This window comes from Leucopleurus acutus (genome assembly GCF_964270905.1).
Source record: "Leucopleurus acutus genome assembly, chromosome: 3".
NCBI classification, from domain to species: Eukaryota; Metazoa; Chordata; class Mammalia; order Artiodactyla; family Delphinidae; genus Leucopleurus; species Leucopleurus acutus.
The window spans coordinates 62,767,824-62,794,952 of record NC_139145.1 but is presented as its reverse complement, the minus strand read 5'-3'; the positions used below and the strand labels follow the sequence as shown (position 1 = coordinate 62,794,952).

At 43.0% G+C, this 27,129-nt stretch overlaps 1 protein-coding gene across 1 annotated transcript in view; it reads right to left on the bottom strand.

The window, feature by feature from the left end:
* TRPC7 (transient receptor potential cation channel subfamily C member 7) overlaps positions 1 to 18,987 on the bottom strand; it is a gene marked incomplete at both ends in the record, with an annotated part of 122,581 nt that extends 103,594 nt beyond the window's left edge. Inside the window, one exon of the mRNA XM_082835488.1 lies at positions 18,235 to 18,987. Coding sequence (XP_082691614.1) covers positions 18,235 to 18,987 — 753 coding nt within the window. The remainder of the gene's footprint in view (positions 1 to 18,234) is intronic.
* Between the last annotated feature and the right edge of the window lie 8,142 nt (positions 18,988 to 27,129).

The window sequence follows — 27,129 nt, the reverse complement described above, 5'->3', positions numbered from 1 at the left end:
GAACTCATGTATTCATTTATTTATTCATTTAATCAACAGAAATGAATAGCGCATTTACCCCATGCCGAGCACTGTGCTAGCACCCTGGAGATAAATGAGGAGCAAGGCAGGCATCGTCTCTGCCCATTAGACCTGCGTTTCTTTACATTCAGCCTCATAGTAATTCCTGGAAAAACATTACCTTCCAAATAAACCCCGTTGGCAAGCAGTAGAAACAGTAAGAGTCTGTTAGATGGAAAGCTTGAGTGCTTTCCAGTAATCCATCCTTACAAAATGTTCCAGCCAGTTCAGCCTGTGCTTACTGTGCTTTCTGTGTCCTAGAAGCTGTGCCCAGCTCTGGAGATGCAAGGAGAAGTGAGATGTGGTCACTGCCTACTCATGGTGAGACTAGACGTAACTCAGTTGTTCTAATATTATATGGCAGTGCTGGCCGCTCATTCAACAAATAGACATTGAGTTCCCACCCTGTTCCAGGCACTGTTCTCAATCTTTGAATACACCCATAAGCAAAACAGACTCCCTGCGCTCGTGGAGCTTATGTTTTACTGGGGGCCTGGGGACTTCAGGTTTCTGTTTTACATTGGTGGTTAGGCAGGAACTCCCTGAAGAGGTGATTTTGTACAGAGAGTTGGTGAAGGGGGGAGCTATCTATGTAGATATATATGAGGAAGGAGCGCTCCAGACAGAGGGTCACCGGTACAAAGAGGGAGAAGAGTGCAAAGCAGAAGAGGGAGAGCATCTGGTGTTTCTGAGGACCAGCGAGGAGGCCAACTACTGGGGCAGAGTGGGTGAAGAGGAGAACGAGGGAAGAGGTGAGGCCAGAGCAACTGCAGGAGACAGATGGCTAAAGCCCTAAGAGGCACTTGTGGCACTGTGGCTTTTTCTCTGGTGAGATAGGGAGTCACTGGAGGGTTTCAAGAAGTGGCGTTGGCAGGATCTTCTGGTGTATGCTTGAAGGGGATCACCCTGGCTGTTGGGATGGGATGAATTGTAAGGGGCAAGAGCAGAAGCCTGAAGACCCAGTAAGAGGTTGTTGCAATTATCCAAGGGAGAGAGGAAGGTGGCCTGGACCAGAAAAGTAAGTGCTCAAGGGGGAGAGAAGTATACAATTCTAGATGTCTGCGAAGGATAGGGCCGAGAGGATTTATTGATGGATTGGACATCAAGAAAAAGGAAGAGAAGAGTTAAGGATGAATGAGGTTTTTGGACCAAGCAACTGGAAAGATAGTTACCATTTATGACATGAGTACTGTGTTAGATGAGCTCCTTGTTTAGCAGATGTTTCCTTCCTCCTTCCCCATCTCCTTGAGACGAGCACACTTCCTTCCCCATTGGTAGGGAACTTGGTCATGGACTTGCTTTAGTTCATGAAATTACTGTGTGTGACCCTTAAACTTAGGGCTTAAGAGGCATCATGTATTTTCCCTTGTCTCTGTGGGAGTTCTGACCTCTGCCCTTGGAGTGCCCTTGGTTTCCACTGTCCATGCAGCCTGGATCCCAGAATAAGACATGTAGAGCAGCCTCCTCCTCTGACCCAAAGACTTGTGAACCTGACAATAAATGTTGACATGTAGACTGCTGCGTTTTGGGGTGGTTTGTTACACAACATCATGGTGGCAATAACTGAATGATAAAGGGACAGAAGTAGGCTGAGTGCTTTGGGACATCATCATCAAAGATGAGCTCTTAGCCCTGCCTGGATATTCAGGGAAGTTGCCCTGGAGAAAATAAGTTGTGACTGGATCTTGAAGGATAAATCAGAGTTACTGAGTTCAAGAAGTGGAGGAAGTGTATTCCAAGTTGAGGACATAGCATAAACAAAAGCACAAAAAACATGCTATATGAATATACAGGAAACTATGCAAGTAGAGGCACAGGGCAGCAGAAGATGAGTCTGGGGAAGTAGACAGGACCATGGAGGGCCATGGAAGGTTTTGTCTTCCATGATAATAAGCTTGAACTTCATTCCACAGGCAGTGGGGAGGCACCAAAGCTTTTTAAGTGGGAGAAAGACACGGTCTGATTTGCACTTCAGTGGGATCCTTCTGGCCCTGTGTGGAGGACAGCTTCACCTCTGTGGTGGAAGCTCTTGTGATCATCTGATCAAGAAGAGTGGTGGTAAGGATGCAGGGATGAAAATGGATTGGGGATATAGTTTAAGTTTTAGTACCAGCAGGATTTAAGGTACAGAAGGAAAGCAAGAACTCAGTATGTGGTGTGCTTTGGATGTCAAACGCTGGAAGGAAATTAGTATCTGTTGGGATTATAACATGGTAGTATCTGATGGGATTATAGGTGAACTTTCTTTTTCTTATAAACAGTTTCATTTTCTACATTAATTGCACATTTACCAACGTAAGCAAAAAAATTTGAGTGAGTTATAATGTTTAAACCTGCCTGTTTTCCTTTGGGTGAATTTGCTAAACCCTTAAATCTCAGTGTTGGAGAGGAGTATTCACCCTTGGTGCTGTCTTGGCCAGGACTGCAGTCTTGTCTATTTGATATCTAATAACTTTGTTGTTTTTAAACATCAAATTAAAAGGAGATCCAAAATGAGATTCAGAGCAAATATGACCTATGCATCTTATTTGTACTTACCGTATATTGTGAAAACATTTCAGAGAAACACTAATTTAGAATTGGCATTAGCAGATAACATACCCTTCCAGAGGATTATGTCATGATTCACCTGATTATAGATTCAGAATAGTAAATGTTCAGGAAACTTTTTTTAAAGAGTAATTATAGCACAGCATATGTATAGAAGTAATTTTTAAAAATTTACTTGTGATTGCTGAAAAATGCTACTGATTAAGAGGGGCTAATGACTAGATGGCAAGGTAGGAATTAAAAAAATGTAGAGCCCTGCTAATTATAAAACAAAACCCCCAAACCAAATTAGGCACATCAGTACTTATGATTTCTCTGATCAAAAGAGCATACACCGTTCTTTTCACCTCAGTGCCTTTGTCCGTTGTGTTCCCAAGTCTGGACTGATGCTCCTCTTTACTTCCTCTAAGAACCTCTACTCTTCTTAAGACCAGGCGGAAGGTAACTCCAGGATGGCTTTCCTGATATCCCTGGGGAAATCCACTGTTTCATGCTTGGGCACCCACTGCATTTTATTCTTAGGGTCCAGTAGACCTGTCAAAGTGCTCTCTTTGACAGGTATGACACGTTCATACTTGACTAATTAACTTCATTCATTTGTATATCTCAGCCCAGGGCATGCCACATTATAGGACTTGATAAATGTTGCATAAAATGACCATACATATACTCTGATTCAAGAATTTTATTTATGGGAAGCTGAGGCACACGTAAGTGCTGGTGTGTGGCTAGCAGGGAACAGATCTAGGAGGTGCGAATGGGGGTCTATTCTTGGCTCTCAGAGATGGTCTTGGAGCCAGACTTGCCTGTTCAAGGCTCATTATCTTGTGCATAGCAAACTGCACTGACTTTCTAAAAGTCCCAGAAGACACGGGTAGAAGATGAGTAAGTGATTGCATTTAAATAAGTTCAAATCTAATCAGGAAAATAAGATTCTAGTTTTTTGACTGATTTCTCCAAAGAATGACTTAATAACACTTGGAAGTAGGACTTAAAGCTGTTTTGTAAAAATATAAAAAGAGAGAGACCAAGGCTTTGATATGCTTTCATTTCTCTCTACAGCTTCCATTGTTACCTATGTGCTGATGACTCCCAGGTTTTTACCTCCAACCCCAGCCTGTATTCTGAGGAGCAGATTTCAATATCCAACTGCCAAGTGGTCGTCTACACTGGTAAGTCCCGCACACACTTCAAACTCCGCATGCCCCAAGCTGAACACATGGGTCTTCCAAACATCCAGACCCGATGTTCTGCTTTCTGCTTCAGGAAATAGAGTCCCCATCCACTCAGCCTCCTGAGGTAGAAGTTCTGGGTTCATCTTTGTCTTTGCCAATTAGTTACCAAGATCTATGGATTCTGATCTAAACAATCTCCACTGTCTGAGCCCTACTGCCCACACTCACAGTCGTGATCTTAATTCAAGTCCTTAGAATTTGGTCTCTAGGCTTTTGAATTAGCCTCCTGATTGGACTGTTTACCGACAACAGTTCCTTCTACCCTGATGCCAAACCACTATCCCCTTGGTTAAAAAGCTACAGGATAAAATCCATGCATCTTTATTACCATGTTTCAATATACTTCCCTAAGATTAGCCTCCTTCCCTTAAACCCATCCAGCTGCACCTGTCCACCAAGAACACTGGGCCGTTCACGCCTCTGCACGTGGTATTTGTCTGCCTTTATGTCTTTCTTTGCCTTCTCCATTTGCCAAACTCATCCTTGAAGAAGCACTTCGGAATATCATCTTTTCCAGGAATCCTTATCTCACATCACCAGGCAGTTTGCTGCGCTCTTCTTCGTGTTCTCATAGCATATTGCTTCCACTCTACTATGTTCTGTTTATCCCTCAACACTCCAGTCTCTCCCATTGCTTTGAGGACAGAGTTCAGGTCTCTTCCACACTTGTAGACCTAGTACCTAGTACAGTATCTGGCACACAGAAAGAAGACCACCGTTTGCTGAAAACCATTTAACCATTCTCAGTCTGTTTCCTCAACTGTAAAATGGGAATAATCATCTCTTCTTAAATCTCAACTTAGATGTTGTTTATGAAAATGCCCTGTAGAAATGAGAAGCAGAAAGGCCTAGAGAAGTGGGGACTCAACAAGGGATTGTTAGTAAAAGTACCTGGTTTTATGCATGAGGAAGATGAGCTGCAGAGAAGTAAAGTGACTGAGCCAAGGTCACAAGTCAGTTCCTGGTGGAGCCCTGGGTCTCCTCACTCAGCACCCCCCATGCTAGCATTGCCCCCGAGGATCGTCTTTTATGGTGGCAAATCACCTGTGTGACATATGCTGTGCCCTGGGCAGAGTGTGACCACAAGGCTCCAAGCTATTTGGTTCCCTCAAGTAATCTCTGAAATCTGACTACCAGTGAGCACATGCCTCACATATTTGCTTTAGGTAAAGAAAAGATCCAACCCTGTGTTTAAAATCTGCTTTCTACTTTTGTAATCTTAGAGGGAATACCATTTGGGGAAATAAACTCTTGCTCCTAGTTTTTTAAAGCCAAATTAAAACATATTTTCCACATTTCCTGGCTCTCATCTCCATGCTTACATTAAAATATCAGGTTTAAGCACATAAAAAATCAAGTTTCTGATGTGCTGCGGGAAGGTATTAGGTGAATTCTTTGGAGAATAAACTTTAAGCAAAATTAATAATCACCAGAAAAGAGAACTTGTCATCAGAAAGATTCTTGAGCTACTGCTTTCAAAGTATATGTAGGAGAAGCTGGAGAGAGCTATTAACTCAACAGGCAAAGCCCTGGTCTTCAACATGTATCAGTAAAAGGCGTGCTATCCTTCCCCAAAATGCAAACATGAATTCTGATGCCCCAGGTCCAAGCACCTGTATTACTGGTAAAACGAAGTGTATTGTATTTCCAGGATGTGTGTGTGGGGGTGAAGAGAGGAAGAGAGAGAGAAGCTTAGCATCTCAGCATGGCCCTTCTTAATGTTCAAAGCACTTATCCATCAGTAATTAGTAAACCTGCTCTGCAGCCCAGAAAAACAGGTCATTATTATTAATTTCACACTGTAGGTATGGGAGATGGAAAGAACATCATAATAGGAAAGATAATCCTGCTACCAAGCATTTGGGGAGTGCTTTTCTGTTTGAGAAGTGATAGTATTTAGAAAATTTTAGCCTCAGTCATTCTTACATCACTGTAATTTTAGGACTAGGTACACAAGATTAGTTTCCTTATTTTTCCTGGGCCATATACCATTCTGCATCTGCGGTGACCAGAGCCTGTACTCCAACTGCTCCAGGCTCCTGGGGTCGGCAAGAGTGCAGACGGTACCATACCACCTGATCTGTCTTACTGAGAGCTGATGGAAAAGTCCATGGCCTCCTAGTGCTAAGGTAATACACGTTTTGAAAGGAAGCCTGTGCCAGGATATTAAAAGAGTGTTTATTATCCCTACACTGTGTTTGAGTGTATAACACTTACGGTAGGTACTGATCACATAGTTTATAAATGAGAAAGAAAGAGAGAGAGAGAGACACTAGTTCATCAATGCCTAGCGAGATTTCTGAATGATGGAAACTTTTTTCCCTTTGCAATCAAATGCAGTTCTCTCAGTTTTCCTAATTGGTACTAAATGGAACTCTACCTGGAATCCAAGAGCTGCTATGGTATTTTCCAGCTTCTTACAATTCATGGGCTTGAAGGGTAGCAGAATCTGCCACCCTAAAATGGGCCGCTTTGTCATAAGGATTCTTCTGAGCTAAAGGCAATTAAGAAGAAGCAGATACAAGAAAAGCTCTCTGCCCTCTCCTACTTGGCTAAAAGCAGAGCATAAATTTGTAAAGGGTGTCCCTCCTCCACTCTCTACCAAGGAAAACAGATGTTAATCACCAGAGACTAGACCCTTACCAGCCCAGAGACAGCACCAGAGGTATCTACGCAACAACCTTGTTAAAACTAGCTCTCATCTACCATTAGTTTCCCATATATTTACCTTCCCACAATTTGATGCCCTAGAAGCTCAGAGTTCTTTTCTGTTGTCTTGTCATGTGTCTAAAAATTTATCCTTTTGTTACGATGTTATATAAGCCCAAGTTCTAACTACCCCTTTGAGTTACTCATCTCTGAGTTCTCTCATCTGTTTGCATGATACACTTGAAAAAACAGCAAATGCAGAGAGAGGCTTTCTCTGAATGCCCCTTTTCTGCCTCAAGACAGATCCTCCAGAAGGAACTTGATGGCCATAAATCCCTTCCCTGGGAGCTTCTTGAACCAGGGAAGATGGGCTCTTGTCACAGGAGAGGAGGTACTATACCCAGACAGACTTTGTCACAAACTATCATACCTCCCATCTATTCTTCTACGCGCCCATCCGTGTTTCCTAAAATTCATTTACTCTCCCCTAAAAGGCCTGCACCCCTGCCCCCATCCTCCATACCTTTCCCTATTAGATGGTATTTAATCCTGAATTCTAAGCCACTTCAGAGAGTTACTCATTTTTCCCTGGGTATTTCTCATGTATACACAAGGTATATGTGCTTCTCTGTACTTGTGTTTGTTTTTCTTTTGTTAGTCTTTATCACAGGGGTCTCAGCTCTGCACTCAGAAAGGTGGAGGGAAAATTCCTCCCCTACACAGGCAAGTCTGTCTCTCCCTGGGCACGACTCAGAAACCCTTCTTCACATGGCCCTTCCTTAGTCCCTGGGGCCCAGCTTCACCTCATACTGGTCCACAGGAGTTCTGTGATGGGGCTCAGAGGTTTAGTTTTCATGAGTACGTGTAGGCACTCTCAAAATCATCAAAATGACATGAAGATTATTTTAAGTTAAAAACATCTGAACAAACAGTAACTAAACTTCTTTTGCTAACTTGAGGAGAGCCTCCCAAAAATACAGTTGCCATAAATCCCCTCTGTGGAGGGGCTGGGGGCGTGGTTTACAGCCAGAAAGGAGACTGACCACCTGGATGAGAACAAACTTCACGAACTCTCAAGCCTTCCCTTTGTATCCCTAAAAGCCCATGTGTTTCCTCAACATCCTGTTTTTCCTTAAACCCTTTTCTCCTCTTCCTTACCCTGCTAGGTTGGTATATAAACCCCTGTCTTTAGCTGTTTAGGGAGCCACTTCTTTTATGCACTTCTGTGTGCGTGTGAATAAACTCGGTCTTTTCTCCCGTTAATCTGTCTTTTGTTAGTCAATTCACAGGCCCCCAACCATGGCAACCTAAGATGGTAGTGGAAAAGTTTTCCTCAGGACACATGACACTAAAATTTTCTAGGAACTGTTATTTGTAATGTGTTGATATCACATGGGGGAATGCCACAATATTCGGTGTAAATACATTAAATACATTGAAGTGGGTGCTTTTCTTGGGGCTGAGGGAGAATAGGGGGTAAAGTATGAAGGGAAACAAAAACATGATAGTAATGATCCATCAAGTAGTTATAGTATTAATTCAGTTTTTGTACCTGGGGGTAGAGGGAGCACCAGGAGCAAACGCGGGCATCTCACTGCTGCGGCCTCTCCCGTTGCGGAGCACAGGCTCCGGACGCGCAGGCTCAGTGGCCATGGCTCATGGGCCCAGCCGCTCCGCGGCATGTGAGATCCTCCTGGACCGGGGCACGAACCCGTGTCCCCTGCATCGGCAGGCGGACTCTCAACCACTGCGCCACCAGGGAAGCCCAATGCTGACGTTTTTGTTCCCTCTACTTTTATATATTCTCTAAAAGTTTTCTAATCCGTGTGTTTTATTTTCATTATCCCCAAACCCAACACTTGAAAATGTTTTTCTCCTACTGGATAGGGGTCGTGGCCCATTACTGTCTCCCCCATTGCTTCTGTCATCTACCTCCCACTTCTTAGCCACCCTGCCTCTCCTAGACACACACATGCACACACACAGACGTACACACACACACGTACACGCACACACACGCACACACAACCTACACACACGCACAAACACGCGCACACACGTACACGCACACACGTACACAGACGCACACGCGTACACAGACGCACACACATACACACATGTACACGCTCACACATGCGCGCACATGTACAAGCACACACGTAAAGATGCACACACACATACACGCACACGTACACAGACACAAACATGTGCACACACACGGAGACACACACGTACACACACACACACACACACACAGTCTTTTACAGAATTAGCCTGTCTCAGCTTGTGCCTTGGTCAGTAGAACGCATCAGTAGTCTCTGTCCTTTCTTCCAGAATGACCTCCTAGTTTTAGGACTGTTTTTGGTTCCCAGAATAACTGACCTTTGCACTTTTATCCTGCCCTGCTCTGTGGGTCTGCCTAGATTCTTGGTGTCAGCCTTCCTCAGTTTCTCAACCTGCTGCTACCTATTGTATAGGGTTGAGTAGTGTCCCCGCCGAATTCACATCCTTCCTAGAACTCCAGAACGGTACCTTATTTGGAAATAGGTTTTGCAGGTATAATTAGTTAAAACAAAGTCCTACTGGGATAGAGTGAGCCCTTAATCCAAAATGACTGGTCCTTCTAAGAATGTCCTTACAAGAAGACGGCAAGAGACAAACACACAGGGAGATCACTATGTGACAACAAAGGCAGAGATTGGAGTGACGTATCTATAGGCAAAGGATTGCCAAGGAAGCACGTATCCTACCCTGGAGCCTTCAGAGCCAGCGTGGCCCTGGTAACACCTTGATTTTGGACTTCTGGCCTCCAGCACTATGAGAAAGTAAATTTCTGTTGTTTTAAGTCACCACATTTGTGGTACTTTGTTTCAGCAGCCCTAGGAAATTAATATAGTCACCTAGACTCAACTGGGATTTCACCAAGGAGGATTCTGGGTACCCAGAAGAGCCTCATCTGCCTGCAGTATCCTCCTGGTCTGGTATTCTCAACATCCAGAGTCTTGGAGGAAGACGAGGGAGCGGTCTCCTTTGTGCCTTTATTTGTGATAAAATGAGCTCCAGTTGAACACAAATCAGAGATGAGATTAGATATTTTCCTCTACTTTAATGTAAACTTTACTTGGACCATGCAGCAAGCACAGGGAGAAAGATGTCTTGAGAATCTGCGAAAGCGCAGTGGAAAGATTGAAATCTAGTGGAAAACTTTTTATACTGGACCCACTTTCCGATACCTTTGTGCTGGCAGTGCTATGCCGTGAATAGTTTGGCCAAGCCTGGGGCACACCCTTCTGTACCTCCAAAGTTCAAGGTAGAAAATCAGAATCCTCATCACTGTCCTGCCCTCCTGCTACTCCACTGGGCTTCCACCTTGGAGAAGAAATAAAGAACTGGCTCTGTGCTCCCTCCCCTCCCTGTGTCTCTCTGGAGAGCACTGAGAGGCCCTAGGGACAGAAGAAGTTCCTGGGAACTCCTAGATAAGACAGCTGTCCTGGAAACAGCCAGGAGCCGTCTCCTTCTCTGACTGTGCTGTCACTCCAACTGCAGTGAGTCACCTGCTGGTTGAGATGTGCTGGTCCTTCTGCCACTCCCCCCGCCCCCTTCCTGGGAGGACTGCCCCTTCCTACAGCAGTTGTCCAACTCCTGCCAGTCTTGTCCCCTCCCAGCCACTTAGTACACTAGGCAGAGTGGATCTTCCCAAGCTGAGTCACTCACTCACCTGCTGAAACCTTCAGATAGCTCCCCATTCACCCTACAGTGAATTCCAACTTCTTACCGAGGCTGCCAAGTGGTAAGGCCATGGCTGAGTGGTTCTTCAGCACCTCTGTCACCTGTCACCTCTTCTGTTTACTCCCTATGATAGGGAGCTAGTCACAGTTCTCTACACAGGCCTCTCTTTTCCCTCTCTTCACTAGGCTTTTTCATGTGCAGTTGCTGTGCCTGGAACCATCTTTCCCATTCCCTGCTGTCTATCTGTCTCATACCCTCCATTTTCATTTCAATGTCGTCATCTCTGAGAAATCGTTCAACACATGCACACACTCACACAGAGTCAGCTGTCCCAGTAAGTCAGTGCTTTTAAAATTGCTCTTCTACTGCTTAGCACTCAGCATGATTTGTAAAGCTATTTGTGTGATTATATGAAGAACGCCTGTCTCCCCCACTAGACTGTAAGGTCCTGAGGGCAGGAACTTATCTTTTCATCATTTCATCCCAGCACCCAACCTAGAGCCTGGCTCATACTAGAGGCTTAATTAAGTATTTTTTGCATGAATGCTGAATTTTCAGATAGCTCTGTAACTAGGGTCCATCCAGTTCTGATATTCTACAGGTCTACAGACCATATTTCCATCCACCCTCCTGACATATATTTTCCACATTTAATCTACATGTGAATTTGCTGCTAGTAAAACACATGCCTCCCTGTTGTTGGTATATTATGATTAATTTATATATAGAACTGTAACTTTTTTTCAGAGAAAAACTCTACATTTTCATCATTTTCTTTTGATATAATTTGTGCTACTACTCATTGCCTGATATCCTCTAAGAACTGCCTCCATTTTCTCCATATCTCTGATATTTCAGACTGATAGTTGCACTTGTATAGGAAATGATTTTTTCCCAGTTTTTTTGTGTGTAGTGATGAATCTTTAACACAGAGATATTTTTCAAAAAATAATCTCCGTCTGTACTTGGCAGGAGCTCAGCTTGCCCATTTTCTCCCTCCCCCTCTTTGCAGCCTCTGTCTTTCCTGCCCATGTTGCTTCTTTTCACAGCAATATTTTAGCAGCACGCCAGGCTTCTTCAGTTTCAGTGGTCTGCATTTTTCCAATTGGAAAATACTCCCTTGACCTATTGTTAATCATGGAGCTCATACGTACAGCCTGTACTTTTTCTTATTCTGGAAATATCTTTGGGATTGGGGAGGAATTAGCAGAAATCAGGAAGACCCTCTGAACAGAGGAGGTGTTGAAATTTAAGTTGTGTTTATTGGGAAGAAAAGTTGTGGTGCTGAAAATCCAGTGGGCTTTGGGGAACAAAAAGGGATCCCCACTGTGATCTCTGGGGAAAATTATGTACTTACTATGGGGTCAGGTCCTCTTCAAAGAGTTTTATTTTCTTCATCTCATTTAATCCTCACCAACACCCTCGGAGGTCATTATTCATTAATTCACTCACTGACTCATTTTTTACTGAACTAATATTTACTGAGTACCTAATATGTGCCAGGACATTCTGGAGGTTGAATAGGATGAGGCATTGAAAGCTCATAACAATGGGGTGAATCGAGATGTCATTTACAGAGATTAGGGTAAGGGCAAGTGTTTGGGTGGGGAAAACAAACATTCCATTTCCCACACGTTGCAGTTCTTTCCTAACACTTGTTCCCTCCCCCATCTCCATTTTTCAAATAAGAAAACAAACTTCCAATAGATGCCCAGGATTGTATGGTTGCTAGGAGAAGACTCTGAACTGGAACCCAGGTCATTCTGATTCTGGAGCCAAGCTCTGTGCTTTCGACTCCATAGCCTTGAAAAAATGAAGCATGGCTGCACTGGGTGCTCACCCAAAGCCTGTCCCCTGTCCTTGTCCTCGTCTAGCATAGTGGCCTCCTTTTTCCCATCTGAATACCTGTCACCCAACTTACACTGTCTCCCTGTAGTTTAGAGGCTAATACTCTTGGCATAAACAGTAGAAGAGGAAAAATCATTTAAGGCATTAGTTGTGACCCAATGAAAAACTGTCATTAAAGGACACATTAATTAGCTCATTTTCCTGTGATGACTCATTAATGAATGCTCTGGTGAAAGTGCTCCTCCAGACACTTAGGTAGAAAAATAGAAAAAGACAAAGCTAACGTGGGCAGAATCACCTCTGTCTCTTCTCCTGGGATAAGCCAGTCCGTGGATCTTTCTCTCAGGTATGGAGACCAGCGCACATGCTCTGGCCGCATTTTACCTGTGCGTGCTTAGTTGGGGGGGCTGTCCCATTATAGCTCATCACCTGACATCTGTGATCTATCTCTTCTGTGCTTACATTCTGCATCCTCAGATGCTCAAGCAGAGGGATTGGGTGACACAGTCAGATCCCTGAGGGTCTTTTGGATGGTATATAAACGAGTGCTTTTAGGAGGTTTCTGCCTGATTCTCTTAAACAACAGCAAAAACAACTTGCTTTTAAGACCTGTAGCCTTCACAGCTTAAAAATATTTTCCCAAAGGAAAAGGAAACAATTTTCAAGTCATTTCCTGCATATTAAGCAGGCATTTGTTTATACTACCAGCCAAGCTTTCAGACTTCAAGGAAGTGTATTTTCCCAGGATGTTGGTCTATAAAATTTAAAAATCCTAAAAATATTCAAAGCATATGAGAAACAGGTGCAAACACAGATTCCTCCGGAGGCTGGGGGCAATGGGCTTGTTCAGCTTTCAGTACTGCCCGAGGCCCAGAGAGGGCTTTGCTCGAGCTTCATGGCTCCAGACTCCAGGGTTCAGATGTGTTCCACAATACAAAGTCACTCCTTCACCTTCTCCCCTTCTCTTCCCTTTTCCATTTTGATAAGTTTGCAAGCAAATTGCAAACTGTCATCTCAACATCTTTACCTTCACAATGGGATCTCACTAGAGATCGTAGCAGGTGGCAAATTGGTCCGATTTATCATTATTTGCATTTTTAATTTGTGGTATTTTAGGCCCAGAGAGTTTTTTATGGGTCTTAAAATGGCAACAGAAACCTTGATACATAATTCATTATCTATTTTTCGTAATGCATGTAGTTAACAACCCATTGACAAACAGAAAAATCATCAGCACTTCAAGCAAGATGAAGTTATAGCTTTAGCTTTCTTTCCCCCCTACTCTTCCCCTCTGTGGTCTCTAAGAATAAATTGCTTGTATCTGAAGCACAGTCTGCAGCCGCCATGCTGATGTGTTGTCAACAGGAAAAGCCTTCTTAGTTGCAGCTTATTCAGAATGACCAAATCTTAAATAACTAAGGTAAAGTGTTTGTTGGGCTTCCACGGTTTCTTGACTTGGGAACACTGGGTACTTTTTCAATTTAAGCAAAAGGTGAGAAAGCAAGAGGAATACCTCCAATCCTGATCCTGCTTTCTCTTTCCTTCCAAACCCCTAAACCTCCCTCTACAGTATTCCTTTGTCATACTTTCCTTCCCCATCCCCTCCCCACTCCCACCAGACATTGCTGTTGGCATAACTCTAAGTTGGAAGAAAGAGAAATCCTTTTGAAACACATCTGTAATCCTTTTGAAATAACAGCTCCACAGATAAACAATACACCTAGACAGGATGCCCAGGAATTTGACTGAGAAGATACCAGCAAAATAAAGGGGACCTTGAGCAATTTTATCAGAAGGATGATCAGTGAAGAAAACCATGCAGGCTAATTCAAGAGAAATGTAAAGACCGTATTGTGTTCATGGTGGCAGAGCTGTAACTCAACTGAGATAGGCAGACTCCTTATTTTTCCAGGCTACTCCAGGCACCTCTACACAGAAAGCCCGTTCCATCAGGATGAAACACCTCTGAAAAGTCTATCCGATAGAGTTTCCCTTTCTTTGTCTCCTACTGTGTAGATAAATCAGTTAACCAAAATGCCATTTGTGGGCAGTGCTCCAAGGTGACACATGTTCTGTTCTGTGTGGGCAAGACCAGGAAAACAATCTCTGCCCTCCAGGAGCTGAGTGGTCATTGACATCAGACGGTGCAGCATATGATTGGTCTTCAGTTATTTAACGTGTGTTAGTTTTCAACCACCTTGTAATCTTTAGAGCTTCCTCATTTCACCAGGTCCATGAAATACCTCTGTTAAATCCATAGTTGTTGGAAGAGTTTAAATCATAGATAGAAGTAATCACTTGCTTCATCAGTGATATGATTATCCTTCCAGGATTTCCTTTATTCAAGGATTTATGGAGTGCTTACTAGATTACTGGGCACCATTCATGGCATTAGGGAGGCCTCACTGCCACATCAAGTTTTAATATCTTTGTAGACCCAAGAAGATTAGAGAGGCGTAAGAAAATATGTGCATAATTTCCACACTACAAATAATGGCTTGCTAGCAGGCATCTGACTCCAGCCAGAATTTACTGGAGACCTTGACATTGGCTCTACTTATTGCTAATGACTAAACTTTCTTCTGGTGGTAAATTAAAAAGACTCTAAAAACAATAGCTTGGGGCTTCCCTGGTGGCACAGTGGTTGAGAATCTGCTAATGCAGGGGACACGGGTTCGAGCCCTGGTCTGGGAGGATCGCACATGCCGCGGAGCAACTAGGCCCGTGAGCCATGGCCGCTGAGCCTGCACGTTTGGAGCCTGTGCTCCGCAACAAGAGAGGCCGCGATAGTGAGAGGCCCCGCGCACCGCGCTGAAGAGTGGCCCCCACTTGCCACAACTAGAGAAAGCCCTCGCACAGAAACGAAGACCCAACACAGCAAAGATAAATAAATAAATTAATAAACTCCTACCCCCAACATCATCTTTAAAAAACAAACAAACAAAAAAACCCGATAGCTTGGGCAACTGAATCCAGGTTTTCCTGCATGATATTTTCTAGTCAGGAAGAGTCACTCCCAGAATGAGTGTTTTAGAGGATCTGGAGGACGACTTATGACATCTCCAGTGAGAACCTGATAGCTTTTTTATGCAGTTGATGGCGTTGGGTCATCTCCATACCACATGGCTGCACTCATCAATGCGTAGTCCCTCTAAAGCAGAACAGACTCCTGGAGAGTGCATTTTAGAGCACATCACTTGCTCTTTGTTCTTTTATTGCAGTTCGACTTCCCTCTTGCTAATAAGCTGCTCTTTTCTCTGGGAAGATTTATAATGTCAGGAATGCACATGTAAGGACAGTTTAATAAATAATAAAGTTCTAAAGGAAGGCTTATGTTAATTTATAATGCACCATTTGTCGACAATCTGAAAGACATTATTTCAAACAAAGGTAACTAGGGGGATGTTAATAGCCAGCAAATGTATTTATGCTAACTCTTATTCATTGCATTGTAGAAAAGATTTGTCATTATGTTAGTCATGTTCTTAATTGTACATAATTTTCATAATTTACTTTTTTTTTTTTTTTTTTTTGCGGTATGCAGTCCTCTCACTGTTGTGGCCTCTCCCGTTGCGGAGCACAGGCTCTGCACGCGCAGGCTCAGCGGCCATGGCTCATGGGCCCAGCCACTCTGCAGCATGCGGGATCTTCCCAGACTGGGGCACAAACCCGTGTCCCCTGCATCGGCAGGTGAACTCTCAACCACTGCGCCACCAGGGAAGCCCCATAATTTACTTTTTAAATCAAAATATCATAGTAGATGCTTTCATCAAACTTCCAGTTTTAGATTATTATATATACTAAAATATGCCAGACTTTGGGTTTTAGTAAAGAAAACAAATGGCTCAGATGTACTTCCAAATGTTAGTCTAGCATCATTTTATTTAGTAAGGCTGGCATGCTCCCAGATTCCAGATAAATAGAGAATTGGGCAATTATCCAGATAATCTGATCCAAAAAACATTTTTTTGCTTGAATTGTTTTTTTCTTGGGCAGAAATATCTAAGTTAATTGGCTTAGCCATTTCTTTTATATGCTTGTGCATATTCAGTCTGAAGCCTAGGGAACAAGCAAAATTCCACTAAGCTTCCTTGGGACATCACTGGACTTATTGCTGGTAGGTGGAGTTTATTGTACAGAAACAAGGAAATGAGAGGCAATAGCCACATTCCTTGGGAGCTTCTTCGGTTAATCTCTACATCTACATCCACCAATTTTTCTAGATGAGGCTATGAATGTTACAGGGTTTATGGAAGTGGCTCCAGTTCAGTAGATGGATCCAAGGTAAGGGGACAGATGGAGTGAAATTAGTTTAATTACAGGATTTTTCATCTATTCATAATTTTCAGTGCCCTGCAGCTTCCTGTAAGCCTAGTTCTTCAGTGCCTGGCTCTGGGTGATCCCATTCCTACAGAGATGCTTCAGTGGCCTCATGCATGCACAACTAAATTGTCCCCCTCTTCAGTCTCAGTGTCTCACACTCCAAATCCTCTAATTCATGTTACCTACCAGTCAAGTAAATTTCCAAAACCCTAGCTTTCATTTTAGTCTCCTAATCACAAACTTTCAGGGGCTCTCCATTTCTAAGAGGATAATATCCAAACTGCTCAGCTTGACATGCAGGGCCCTCTGAGGTCTGCCCACTCATCTCTTCAGATTTCCTTCTGGTGCCCCTACAGGAAGTCTTTATTGTAGTCACATGGAGTATCTCATCAGTCCCCTGCCTGCTGTGGGCCATTCTGGACCTCACCTTCACTTGCCTCCTCTGAATGCCTACATCTCTCTTCCCACTGATTCAGTTCCTTCTGCTCATTAAAGCCTAGCCCAATTCTGTTTCCTCCTTTGAGATCTTCCTGAACAGGATGGTCCATGAGGCCCCCTTTGCTGTGAGTTGGTACCAATCCTTCGCCACCTAATTGTGTCCCATGCAGGGGCAACTCTTGCCCTGACATCTTATTTGGACAATGAACTCCTTTCCTGCCGGTGACATCTTGTGTCAGCCCAACATGTGAAACCTTTTTGCATGCTTCATGGCATCATAGGCTCTGACTGAATGGCAGGATGAGAAATTATGAGCCCAGTTGTATTTTCTACTCTTTCAGCCACACCTTCTGCAGTGGAAGGTATCTTTCAGATAGACACAAGTGAAACTCTGAGAAGCCCAATGTATGAACAAGGCCTCTGACTCACAACTTCCCAGAATGGCTAAGAGCTGGCTCTGGGGTCTGAGTGCCTAGATTAAAACAATGGTTTTTACTGCTTATTGGCTACATGATACCTCTCCACCTCTGTGCCTTCATATAAAATGGGCACAATAATGGTACCCATACCAATGGTTGTTGAGGGGATTAAACATCATATAGGTAAGGAACTTAGTGCTTGGTACACAGTAAGTGCCCACTAAATATTTACTTTTAATTTATTATTAAACTGTCCAAAGAATTAGGTCCCAGTTTTCTCTTTCAGGGGGAGTGACAGTTGACAGTAAAAGCACAGGACCACTATTGAATGATGGACTTTGGAGATGGGTCTCCATCTCCTGGACTAACCTGGTAGTTCCAAGTATTCTCAGGGGGTGTCGCCTTGGGCCCATCTACTGGGATGACAAGCCCAACTCTACAGAGAGAGTTTTATTTTATTTTGGTGTACCTCCTCCTCAGCCCTTTGACATAACTGCAAGCCTTTCTCAATTCAGCAAGCTATTGCTATTGAATCTAGGATCAACACAGTAGTCTAGGATGGGTTAGAGCTATGAACAAAACAATGTGAAAACTGTACAGGTGAGACAATCAAGAAGTCCAAGACCTGGACTAGGAAACAACCAGAAGTATCCTAGACATTCCTGAGCTGCCTGGGGCAGAGCTGAGACATTTATACTAGAACCACAGTATAATCTTGCCTGTGTGCTGCATGTCTTTTACTGTATGGATTTGCATTTACGTCACCTCTTTACCACATTTATGTGGTTTCAAATATTTCACCTAATGGGCTGCTTTTCCTTCAGGCCTACATCTGCCACACCTTGAGGAAGTTCCCTTCCTCCCTGTGAGCCTGAATAGGCAAGACCCAGTGTTAGACCAGAAGACAGCCCATTTGGCTCCTGGACACACCTGGAAGAGCCCACAGGGCAATCTGCCAGCAGAGTGGTAAGTGGGAAAGTTACCTTGAATTCAGTCTCAATGTTGGCTAGTCTGGCTAGCTCATTGCTTAGCTCCAGCGCGGTGAGGACAGGGTCTTCGCTGGACAGGGACAAGTAGGCAGCACTTGCCAGTCCCTTGTAGGCATTCATGCGGGAGCGCGAGTGGCTGAAGGAGTCCTTCCGCTGCTTCTCGGTGCACTCATTGCACTTGCAGAAGTAGTCGTGGGGCCGCTCGATGCGCGCGCCCTTTAGAAGGAGGATATGCACGATCTCATACTCCTGGCAGTGGGCCGCCAGGATGATGGGCGTGATGTCGTGGGAGAAGCGCGTGCCGTCCTCGTCGTAGGCGTAGAAGTCGTCGTCCCGCAGCTCCTGCTCCAGCGGGCTGAGCGTCAGGCGCTGGCCCTGCGCGAAGGCCGGGTGGCTGAGGATGGCCTCCACGATGCGCACGTAGCCCTTGCTGATGGCCAGCAGCAGCGCGTCCCCCACCCGCGCCAGGTTCTCCTTCTTGAGCAGCAGCTCCGTGACCTCCAGGTGCTCGTTGCCCACTGCCAGCTGCAGTGCGTTCTGCCCCATGTAGTCCACGCAGTTGAAGTTGAGGGTCTTGGACTCCTCCAGCATTTTCCTGACCACCGGGATGTTGCCATACTCAGCCGAGTCCAGAAAGCGCTCCTCTTCGGGCGTCAGGCTAGTGCCCTTCTCGTTGAACATGTAGGCGGGACCGCGGATGGCCTGACGGCGGCCCTTTTCCCTCAGTGTCGTGTGCCGGCGCTGCATGTTTCTGAAGGTGCTGCTTCCCAACCTGTGGGGTGATAAGGCAAAGATGCTAGTTACTCTCCCAGGATCCTGCAGGTTCCCCAGGGGCAGAGCAAACAAAAATTGTTGAGATGAAAAAGAATATCGTGATTGGAATATTTTGAGAAGTTATGAAATCTTGCTAGAAATTATTGTCCTATCGCTGAGATTAAGACAAATTTCATAACCCAAACTATTCTTATACTAATGGAAGAATATTGGTTAAGTTACACAGCAGTCTATCCGCCTTGGGTGGAGGAGTGTCCGAAAAGCTGAAATGTGGGTTTAGGCCAAGCTAATGGTGGACGTGGAGAGTGTGAGGTCATGATGTGGCGGAAATAGGCCGAGGGCTGTATGTTTTATTTCCATTTGTGCAAAGTTGAGAATGTCACTTAACTTCTCTGTGCTTCAGTACAGTGCTTTTCTGTGCTTTTACCTGTACAATGTGGATAACTTTTGTGGGCCATAGGGTCCGTAGGAGGATTAAATGAGGTAACATGCATGTAGAAAGTACTCAGTCCACGTTAATTTTATTGTCCCTTCCTGCCTGTTGATGTGCCTAGTTCTTCAGGGGTTCTGCCACAGAAATGGCCACCATGGATACTGCTGCCTTTGCTTCCCACACTATGAGCTCCCACACTATGACAAAACTGCAGCAACATGCAGGCATGGCCACACACCTCTGTTTCAGTGCTATACTATAGCAGGAGTGTGCTTTCCTGCTTGTCGCCATGCAGACTGAGCACCTACTAAAGGGCAAGTATTGCACGGAGCAGGCCTAGACTCACTGCTGCTTACTGATGGCCGCTGAAGCAGCCTTCCTGAGGAAATTCAGCCACAGTTTCTTAGGATCAAACCTAGATTTTTATGTGGATAGAAAAACAGGTTAATTTATATGCTGGGTTCATTTCTTTCTTTTTTTTTAAATTTAATTTATTTTTTTTATACAGCAGGTTCTTATTAGTTATCAGTTTTATACATATTGGTGTGTATATGTCAATCCCAATCTCCCAGTTCATCCCACCACCACCATCCCCCCCTGTAACGCCCCACTTCCCCCTTGGTGTCCATACGTTTGTTCTCTACATCTGTGTCTCTATTTTTGCCCTGCAAACTGGTTCATCTGTACCATTTTTCTAGATTCCACATATATACTGTATGTTTTGGAAGCACATTTCAGGAAACAGTAATGGAGTTGGCCACGACCACCATGCTTGTTCGCAACAGGTCTTGCACTATTTGTCATTTAGTTTTGATCTAAAAAAACAGTGAAACTTTTGACATGTCCACCAGAAACAACACATTTAAATAACGTGGAAAAAAATGTCCATGAATGTCTTTTTTCTGTTTAATCATCTTACACACTTAGTTTATCTAACTGGCAATTTCGTAAACATATACTTTACTGTCAAGATTCAGGTTGAAACATAATTATCTTAAAAAGATTGTGAATGAAAATGTCATAATTGGACTTGCAAGGTGCGACGCCAGCCCTCCTCCTAGCCTTTCCTGCCTGTTTCTTTTTTTTTTTTCTTTTTAACATCTTTATTGGAGTATAATTGCTTTACAATGGTGTGTTACTTTCTGCTTTATAACAAAGTGAATCAGTTATACATATACATATGTTTCCATATCTCTTCCCTCTTGCGTCTCCCTCCCTCCCTCCCTCCCTATCCCACCCCTCTAGATGGTCACAAAGCACCAAGCTGATCTCCCTGTGCCATGCGGCTGCTTCCCACTAGCTATCTGTTTTACGTTTGGTAGTGTATATATGTCCATGCCACTCTCTCACTTTGTCCCAGCTTACCCTTCCCCCTCCCCATATCCTCAAGTCCATTCACTAGTAGGTCACTAGTAGGTCTTTATTCCTGTCTTATCCCTAGGTTCTTAGTGACCCTTTCTTTTTTTTTTCCCTTAGATTCCATATATATGTGTTAACGTACGGTATTTGTTTTTCTCTTTCTGACTTCACTCTGTATGACAGACTCTGGGTCCATCCACCTCACTACAAATAACTCAATTTCATTTCTTTCTTTTTTTTTTCCTTCAATGTATCTTTTTTTTAACATCTTTATTGGGGTATAATTGCTTTACAATGGTGTGTTAGTTTCTGCTTTATAACAAAGTGAATCAGTTATACATATACATATGTTCCCAAATCTCTTCCCTCTTGCGTCTCCCTCCCTCCCACTCTCCCTACCCACCCCTCCATGCTGTCACAAAGCACCGAGCTGATCTCCCTGTGCTATGCGGCTGCTTCCCACTAGCTATCTACCTTATATTTGGTAGTGTATATATGTCCATGACTCTCTCTCGCCCTGTCACAGCTCACCCTTCCCCCTCCCCATATCCTCAAGTCTGTTCTCCAGTAGGTCTGTGTCTTTATTCCTGTCTTACCCCTAGGTTCTTCATGACATTTTTTTTTCTTAAATTCCATATATATGTGTTAGCATACGGTAATTGTCTTTTTCTTTCTGACTTACTTCACTCTGTATGACAGACTCTAGGTCTATCTACCTCATTACAAATAGCTCAATTTCGTTTCTTTTTATGGCTGAGTAATATTCCATTGTATGTATGTGCCACATCTTCTTTATCCATTCGTCTGTTGATGGACACTTAGGTTGCTTCCATCTCCTGGCTATTATAAATAGAGCTGCAATGAACATTTTGGTACATGACTCTTTCTGAATTATAGTTTTCTCAGTGTGTATGCCCAGTAGTGGGATTGCTGGGTCGTATGGTAGTTCTATTTGTAGTTTTTTAAGGAACCTCCATACTGTTTTCCATAGTGGCTGTATCAATTTACATTCCCACCAGCAGTGCAAGAGTGTTCCCTTTTCTCCACACCCTCTCCAGCATTTACTGTTTCTAGATTTTTTTTTTTTTTTTTTTTTTTTTTTGCAGTACGTGGGCCTCTCACTGTGGTGGCCTCTCCCATTGCAGAGCACAAGCTCTGGACACGCAGGCTCAGCGGCCATGGCTCACGGGCCTAGCCACTCCGCCACATGTGGGATTGTCCCAGACCGGGTCACGAACACATGTCACCTGCATCGGCAGGTGGACTCTCAACCACTGCGACACCAGGGAAGCCCTGTTTCTAGATTTTTTGGTGATGGCCATTCTGACAGGTGTGGGATGATATCTCAATGCAGTTTTGATTTGCATTTCTCTAATGATTAATGATGTTGAGCATTCTTTCATGTATTAGTTGACAATGTGTATATCTTCTTTGGAGAAATGTCTATTTAGGTCTTCTGCCCATTTTTGGAATGGGTTTGTTATTGAGCTGCATGAGCTGCTTGTAAATTTTGGAGATTAATCCTTTGTCAGTTGCTTCATTTGGAAACCTTTTCTCCCATTCTGAGGGTTGTCTTTTCATCTGGTTTATGGTTTCCTTTGCTGGGCAAAAGCTTTTAAGTTTCATTAGGTCCCATTTGTTTATTTTTGTTTTTATTTCCATTTCTCTAGGAGGTGGGTCAAAAAGGATCTTGCTGTGATTTATTTCATAGAGTGTTCTGCCTATGTTTTCCTCTAAGAGATTGATAGTTTCTGGCCTTACATTTAGATCTTTAATCCATTTTGAGCTTATTTTTGTGTATGGTGTTAGGGAGTGTTCTAATCTTATACTTTTACATGTACATGTCCAGTTTTCCCAGGACCACTTATTGAAGAGGCTGTCTTTTCTCCACTGTATATTCTTGCCTCCTTTATCAAAGATAAGGTGACCATATGTGCGTGGGTTTATCACTGGGCATTCTGTCCTCTTCCATTGATCTATATTTCTGTTTTTGTGCCAGTACCATACTGTCTTGATTACTGTAGCTTTGTAGTATAGTCTGAAGTCAGGGAGCCTGATTCCTCCAGCTCCATTTTTCTTTCTCAAGATTGCTTTGGCTATTCCGGGTATTTTGTGTTTCCATACAAATTGTGAAATTTTTTGTTCTAGTTCTGTAAAAAAATGCCAGTGGTAGTTCGATAGGGATTGCATTGAATCTGTAGTTTCTTTGGGTAGTAGAGTCATTTTCACAATGTTGATTTTTCCAATCCAAGAACATGGTATATCTCTCCATCTATTTGTATCATCTATAATTTCTTTCATCAGTGTCTTGTAATTTTCTGCATGCAAGTCTTTTATCTCCTTAGGTACGTTTATTCCTAGATATGTTATTCTTTTTGTTGCAATGGTAAATGGGAGTGTTTTCTTAATTTCATTTTCAGATTTTTCAAATTAGTGTATAGGAATGCAAGAGATTTCTATACATTAATTTTGTATCCTGCTGCTTTACCAAATTCATTGATTAGCTCTGGTAGTTTTCTGGTAGCACCTTTGGGATTCTGTATGTACAGTATTATGTCAGCTGCAAACAGTGGCAGCTTTACTTCTTCTTTTCCGATTTGCATTCCTTTTATTTCTTTTTCTTCTCTGATTGCTGTGGCTAAAACTTTCAAAACTATGTTGAATAAGAGTGGTGAGAGTGGGCAACCTTCTCTTCTTCCTGATCGTAGTGGAAATGGTTTCAGTTTTTCACCATAGAGGACGATGTTGGCTGTGGGTTTGTCCTATATGGCCATTATTATGTTGAGGAAAGTTCCCTCTATGCCTACTTTCTGGAGGGTTTTTATCATAAATGGGTGTTGAATTTTGTCAAAAGCTTTCTCTGCATCTAATGAGATGATCATATGGTTTTTTTTTTTTTTTTGATCATATGGTTTTTCTCCTTCAACTTGTTAATATGGTGTATCATGTGGATTGATTTGTGTATACTGAAGAACCTTGCATTCCTGGAATAAACCCCACTTGATCATGGTATGTGATCCTTTTTAATGTGCTGTTGGATTCTGTTTGCTAGTATTTTGTTGAGGGTTTTTGCATCTATGTTCATCAGTGATATTGGCCAGTAGTTTTCTTTCTTTGTGACATCCTTGTCTGGTTTTGGTATCAGGGTGATGGTGGCCTCGTAGAATGAGTTTGGGAGTGTTCCTCCCTCTGCTATATTTTGGAAGAGTTTGAGAAGGATAGGTGTTAGCTCTTCTCTGAATGTTTGATAGAATTCGCCTGTGAAGCCATCTGGTTCTGCGCTTTTGTTTGTTGGAAAATTTTTAATCACAGTTTCAATTTCAGTGCTTGTGATTGGTCTGTTCATATTTTCTATTTCTTCCTGATTCAGTCTCGGCAGGTTGTGCATTTCTAAGAATTTGTCCATTTCTTCCAGGTTGTCAATTTTATTGGCATAGAGATGCTTGTAGTAATCTCTCATGATGTTTTGTATTTCTGCAGTGTCAGTTGTTACTTTTCCTTTTTCATTTCTAATTCTATTGATTTGAGTCTTCTCCCTTTTTTTCTTGATGAGTCTGGCTAATGGTTTATCAACTTTGTTTATCTTGTCAAAGAATCAGCTTTTACTTTTATTGATCTTTGCTATTGTTTCCTTCATTTCTTTTTCATTTATTTCTGATCTGATCTTTGTTTTGTTTTGTTTTGTTTTTTTGTGTTACGCGGGCCTCTCACTGTTGTGGCCTCTCCTGTTGCGGAGCGCAGGCTCCGGACACACAGGCTCAGCAGCCATGGCTCACGGGCCCAGCCGCTCTGCGGCATGTGGAATCTTCCCGGACAGGGGCATGAACCAGTGCCCCTTGCATCGGCAGGCGGACTCTCAACCGCTGCGCCACCAGGGAAGCCCTGATCTGATCTTTATGATTTGTTTCCTTCTGCTAACTTTGGGGTTTTTTTGTTCTTCTTTTTCTAATTGCTTTAGGTGCAAGGTTAGGTTGTTTATTCGAGATGTTTCCTGTTTCTTAAGGTAGGATTGTATTGCTATAAACTTCCCTCTTAGAACTGCTTTTGCTGCGTCCCATAGGTTTTGGGTCGTCCTGTCTGTATTGTCATTTGTTTCTAGGTATTTTCTGATTTCCTCTTTGATTTCTTCAGTGATCACTTTGTTATTAAGTAGTGTATTGTTTAGCCTCCATGTGTTTTTGGTTTTTTTGTTTTTTCTTGTTTTTTTTTGGCGGTACGCAGGCCTCTCACTGCTGTGTTCTCTCTTGTTGCGGAGCACAGGCTCCAGACGCACAGGCTCAGAGGCCATGGTCTCACGGGCCCAGCCGCTCCGCGGCATGTGGGATCTTCCCGGACCGGGGCATGAACCCATGTCCTCTGCATTGGCATGCAGACTCTCAACCACTGTGCCACCAGGGAAGCCATCTCTGTGTGTTTGTATTTTTCACAGATTGTTTCCTGTAATTGATATCTAGTCTCATAGAGTTGTGGTCAGAAAAGATACTTGTTACAATTTCAGTTTTCTTAAATTTACCAAGGCTTGATTTGTGACCCAAGATATGATCTATCCTGGAGAATGTTCCATGAGCACTTGAGAAAAATGTGTATTCTGTTGTTTTTGGATGGATGTCCTATAAATATCAATTAAGTCCATCTGGTTTAATGTATCATTTAAAGCTTGTGTTTCCTTATTTATTTTCATTTTGGATGATCTGTCCATTGGTGAAAGTGGGGTGTTAAAGTCCCCTACTATGAATGTGTTGCTGTCGATTTCCCCTTTTATGGCTGTTAGTATTTGCCTTATGTATTGAGGTGCTCCTGTGTTGGGTGCAAAAATATTTATAATTGTTATATCTTCTTCTTGGATCAATCTCTTGATCATTATGTAGTGTCCTTCTTTGTCTCTTGTAATAGTCTTTATTTTAAAGTCTATTTTGTCTGATATGGGAATTGCTGCTCCACTTTCCTTTTGATTTCCATTTGCATGAAATATCTTTTTCCATCCCCTCACTTTCATTGTGTATGTGTCCCTAGGTCTGAAGTGGGTCTCTTGTAGACAGCATGTATATGGGTCTTGTTTTTGTATCCATTCAGTCAGTCTGTGTCTTTTGGTGGGAGCATTTAATCCATTTATATTTAAGGTAATTATCGATATGTATGTTCCTATTCCCATTGTCTTAATTGTTTTGGGTTTGTTATTGTAGGTCTTCTCCTTCTCTTGTGTTTCTTGCCTAGAGAAGTTCCTTTAGCATTTGTTGTAAAGCTGGTTTGGTGGTGCTGAACTCTCTCAGCTTTTGCTTGTCTGTAAAGGTGTTAATTTCTCCATCAAATCTGAATGAGTTCCTTGCTGGGTAGAGTAATCTTGGTTGTAGGTTTTTCTCCTTCATCACTTTAAATATGTCCTGCCACTCCCTTCTGGCTTGCAGAGTTCTACTGAAAGATCAGCTGTTAACCTTATGGGGATTCCCTTGTGTGTTATTTGTTGTTTTTCCCTTGCTGCTTTTAATATGTTTTTTTTGTATTTAATTTTTGACAGTTTGATTAATATGTGTCTTGGCGTGTTTCTCCTTGGATTTATCCTGTATGGGACTCTCTGTGCTTCCTGGAATTGATTAACTATTTCCTTTCCCATATTAGGGAAGTTTTCAACTATAATCTCTTCAAGTATTTTCTCAGTCCCTTTCTTTTCCTCTTCTTCTTCTGGAACCCCTATAATTCGAATGTTGGTGCGTTTAATGTTGTCCCAGAGGTCTCTGAGACTGTCCTCAGTTCTTTTCATTCGTTTTTCTTTATTCTGCTCTGCAGTCGTTATTTCCACTGTTTTATCTTCCAGGTCACTTATCAGTTCTTCTGCCTCAGTTATTCTGCTACTGATCCCTTTTAGAGTATTTTTAATTTCCTTTATTGTGTTGTTCATTGTTGCTTGTTTCCTCTTTAGTTCTTCTAGGTCCTTGTTAAATGTTTCTTGCATTTTCTCTATGCTATTTCCAAGATTTTGGATCATCTTTACTATCATTACTCTGAATACTTTTTCAGGTAGACTCCCTATTTCCTCTTCATTTGTTAGGTCTGGTGGGGTTTTACCTTGCTTTTTCATCTGCTGTGTGTTCTTCTGTCTTCTCGTTTTGCTTATCTTACTGTGTTTGGGGTCTGCTTTTTGCAGGCTGCTGGTTCATAGTTCCCATATTTTTTGGTGTCTGCCCCCAGTGGCTAAAGTTGGTTCAGTGGGTTGTGTAGGCTTCCTGGTGGAGGGGACTAGTGCCTGTGTTCTGGTGGATGAGGCTGGATCTTGTCTTTCTGGTGGGCAGGTCCACGTCTGGTGGTGTGTTTTGGGGTGTCTGTGG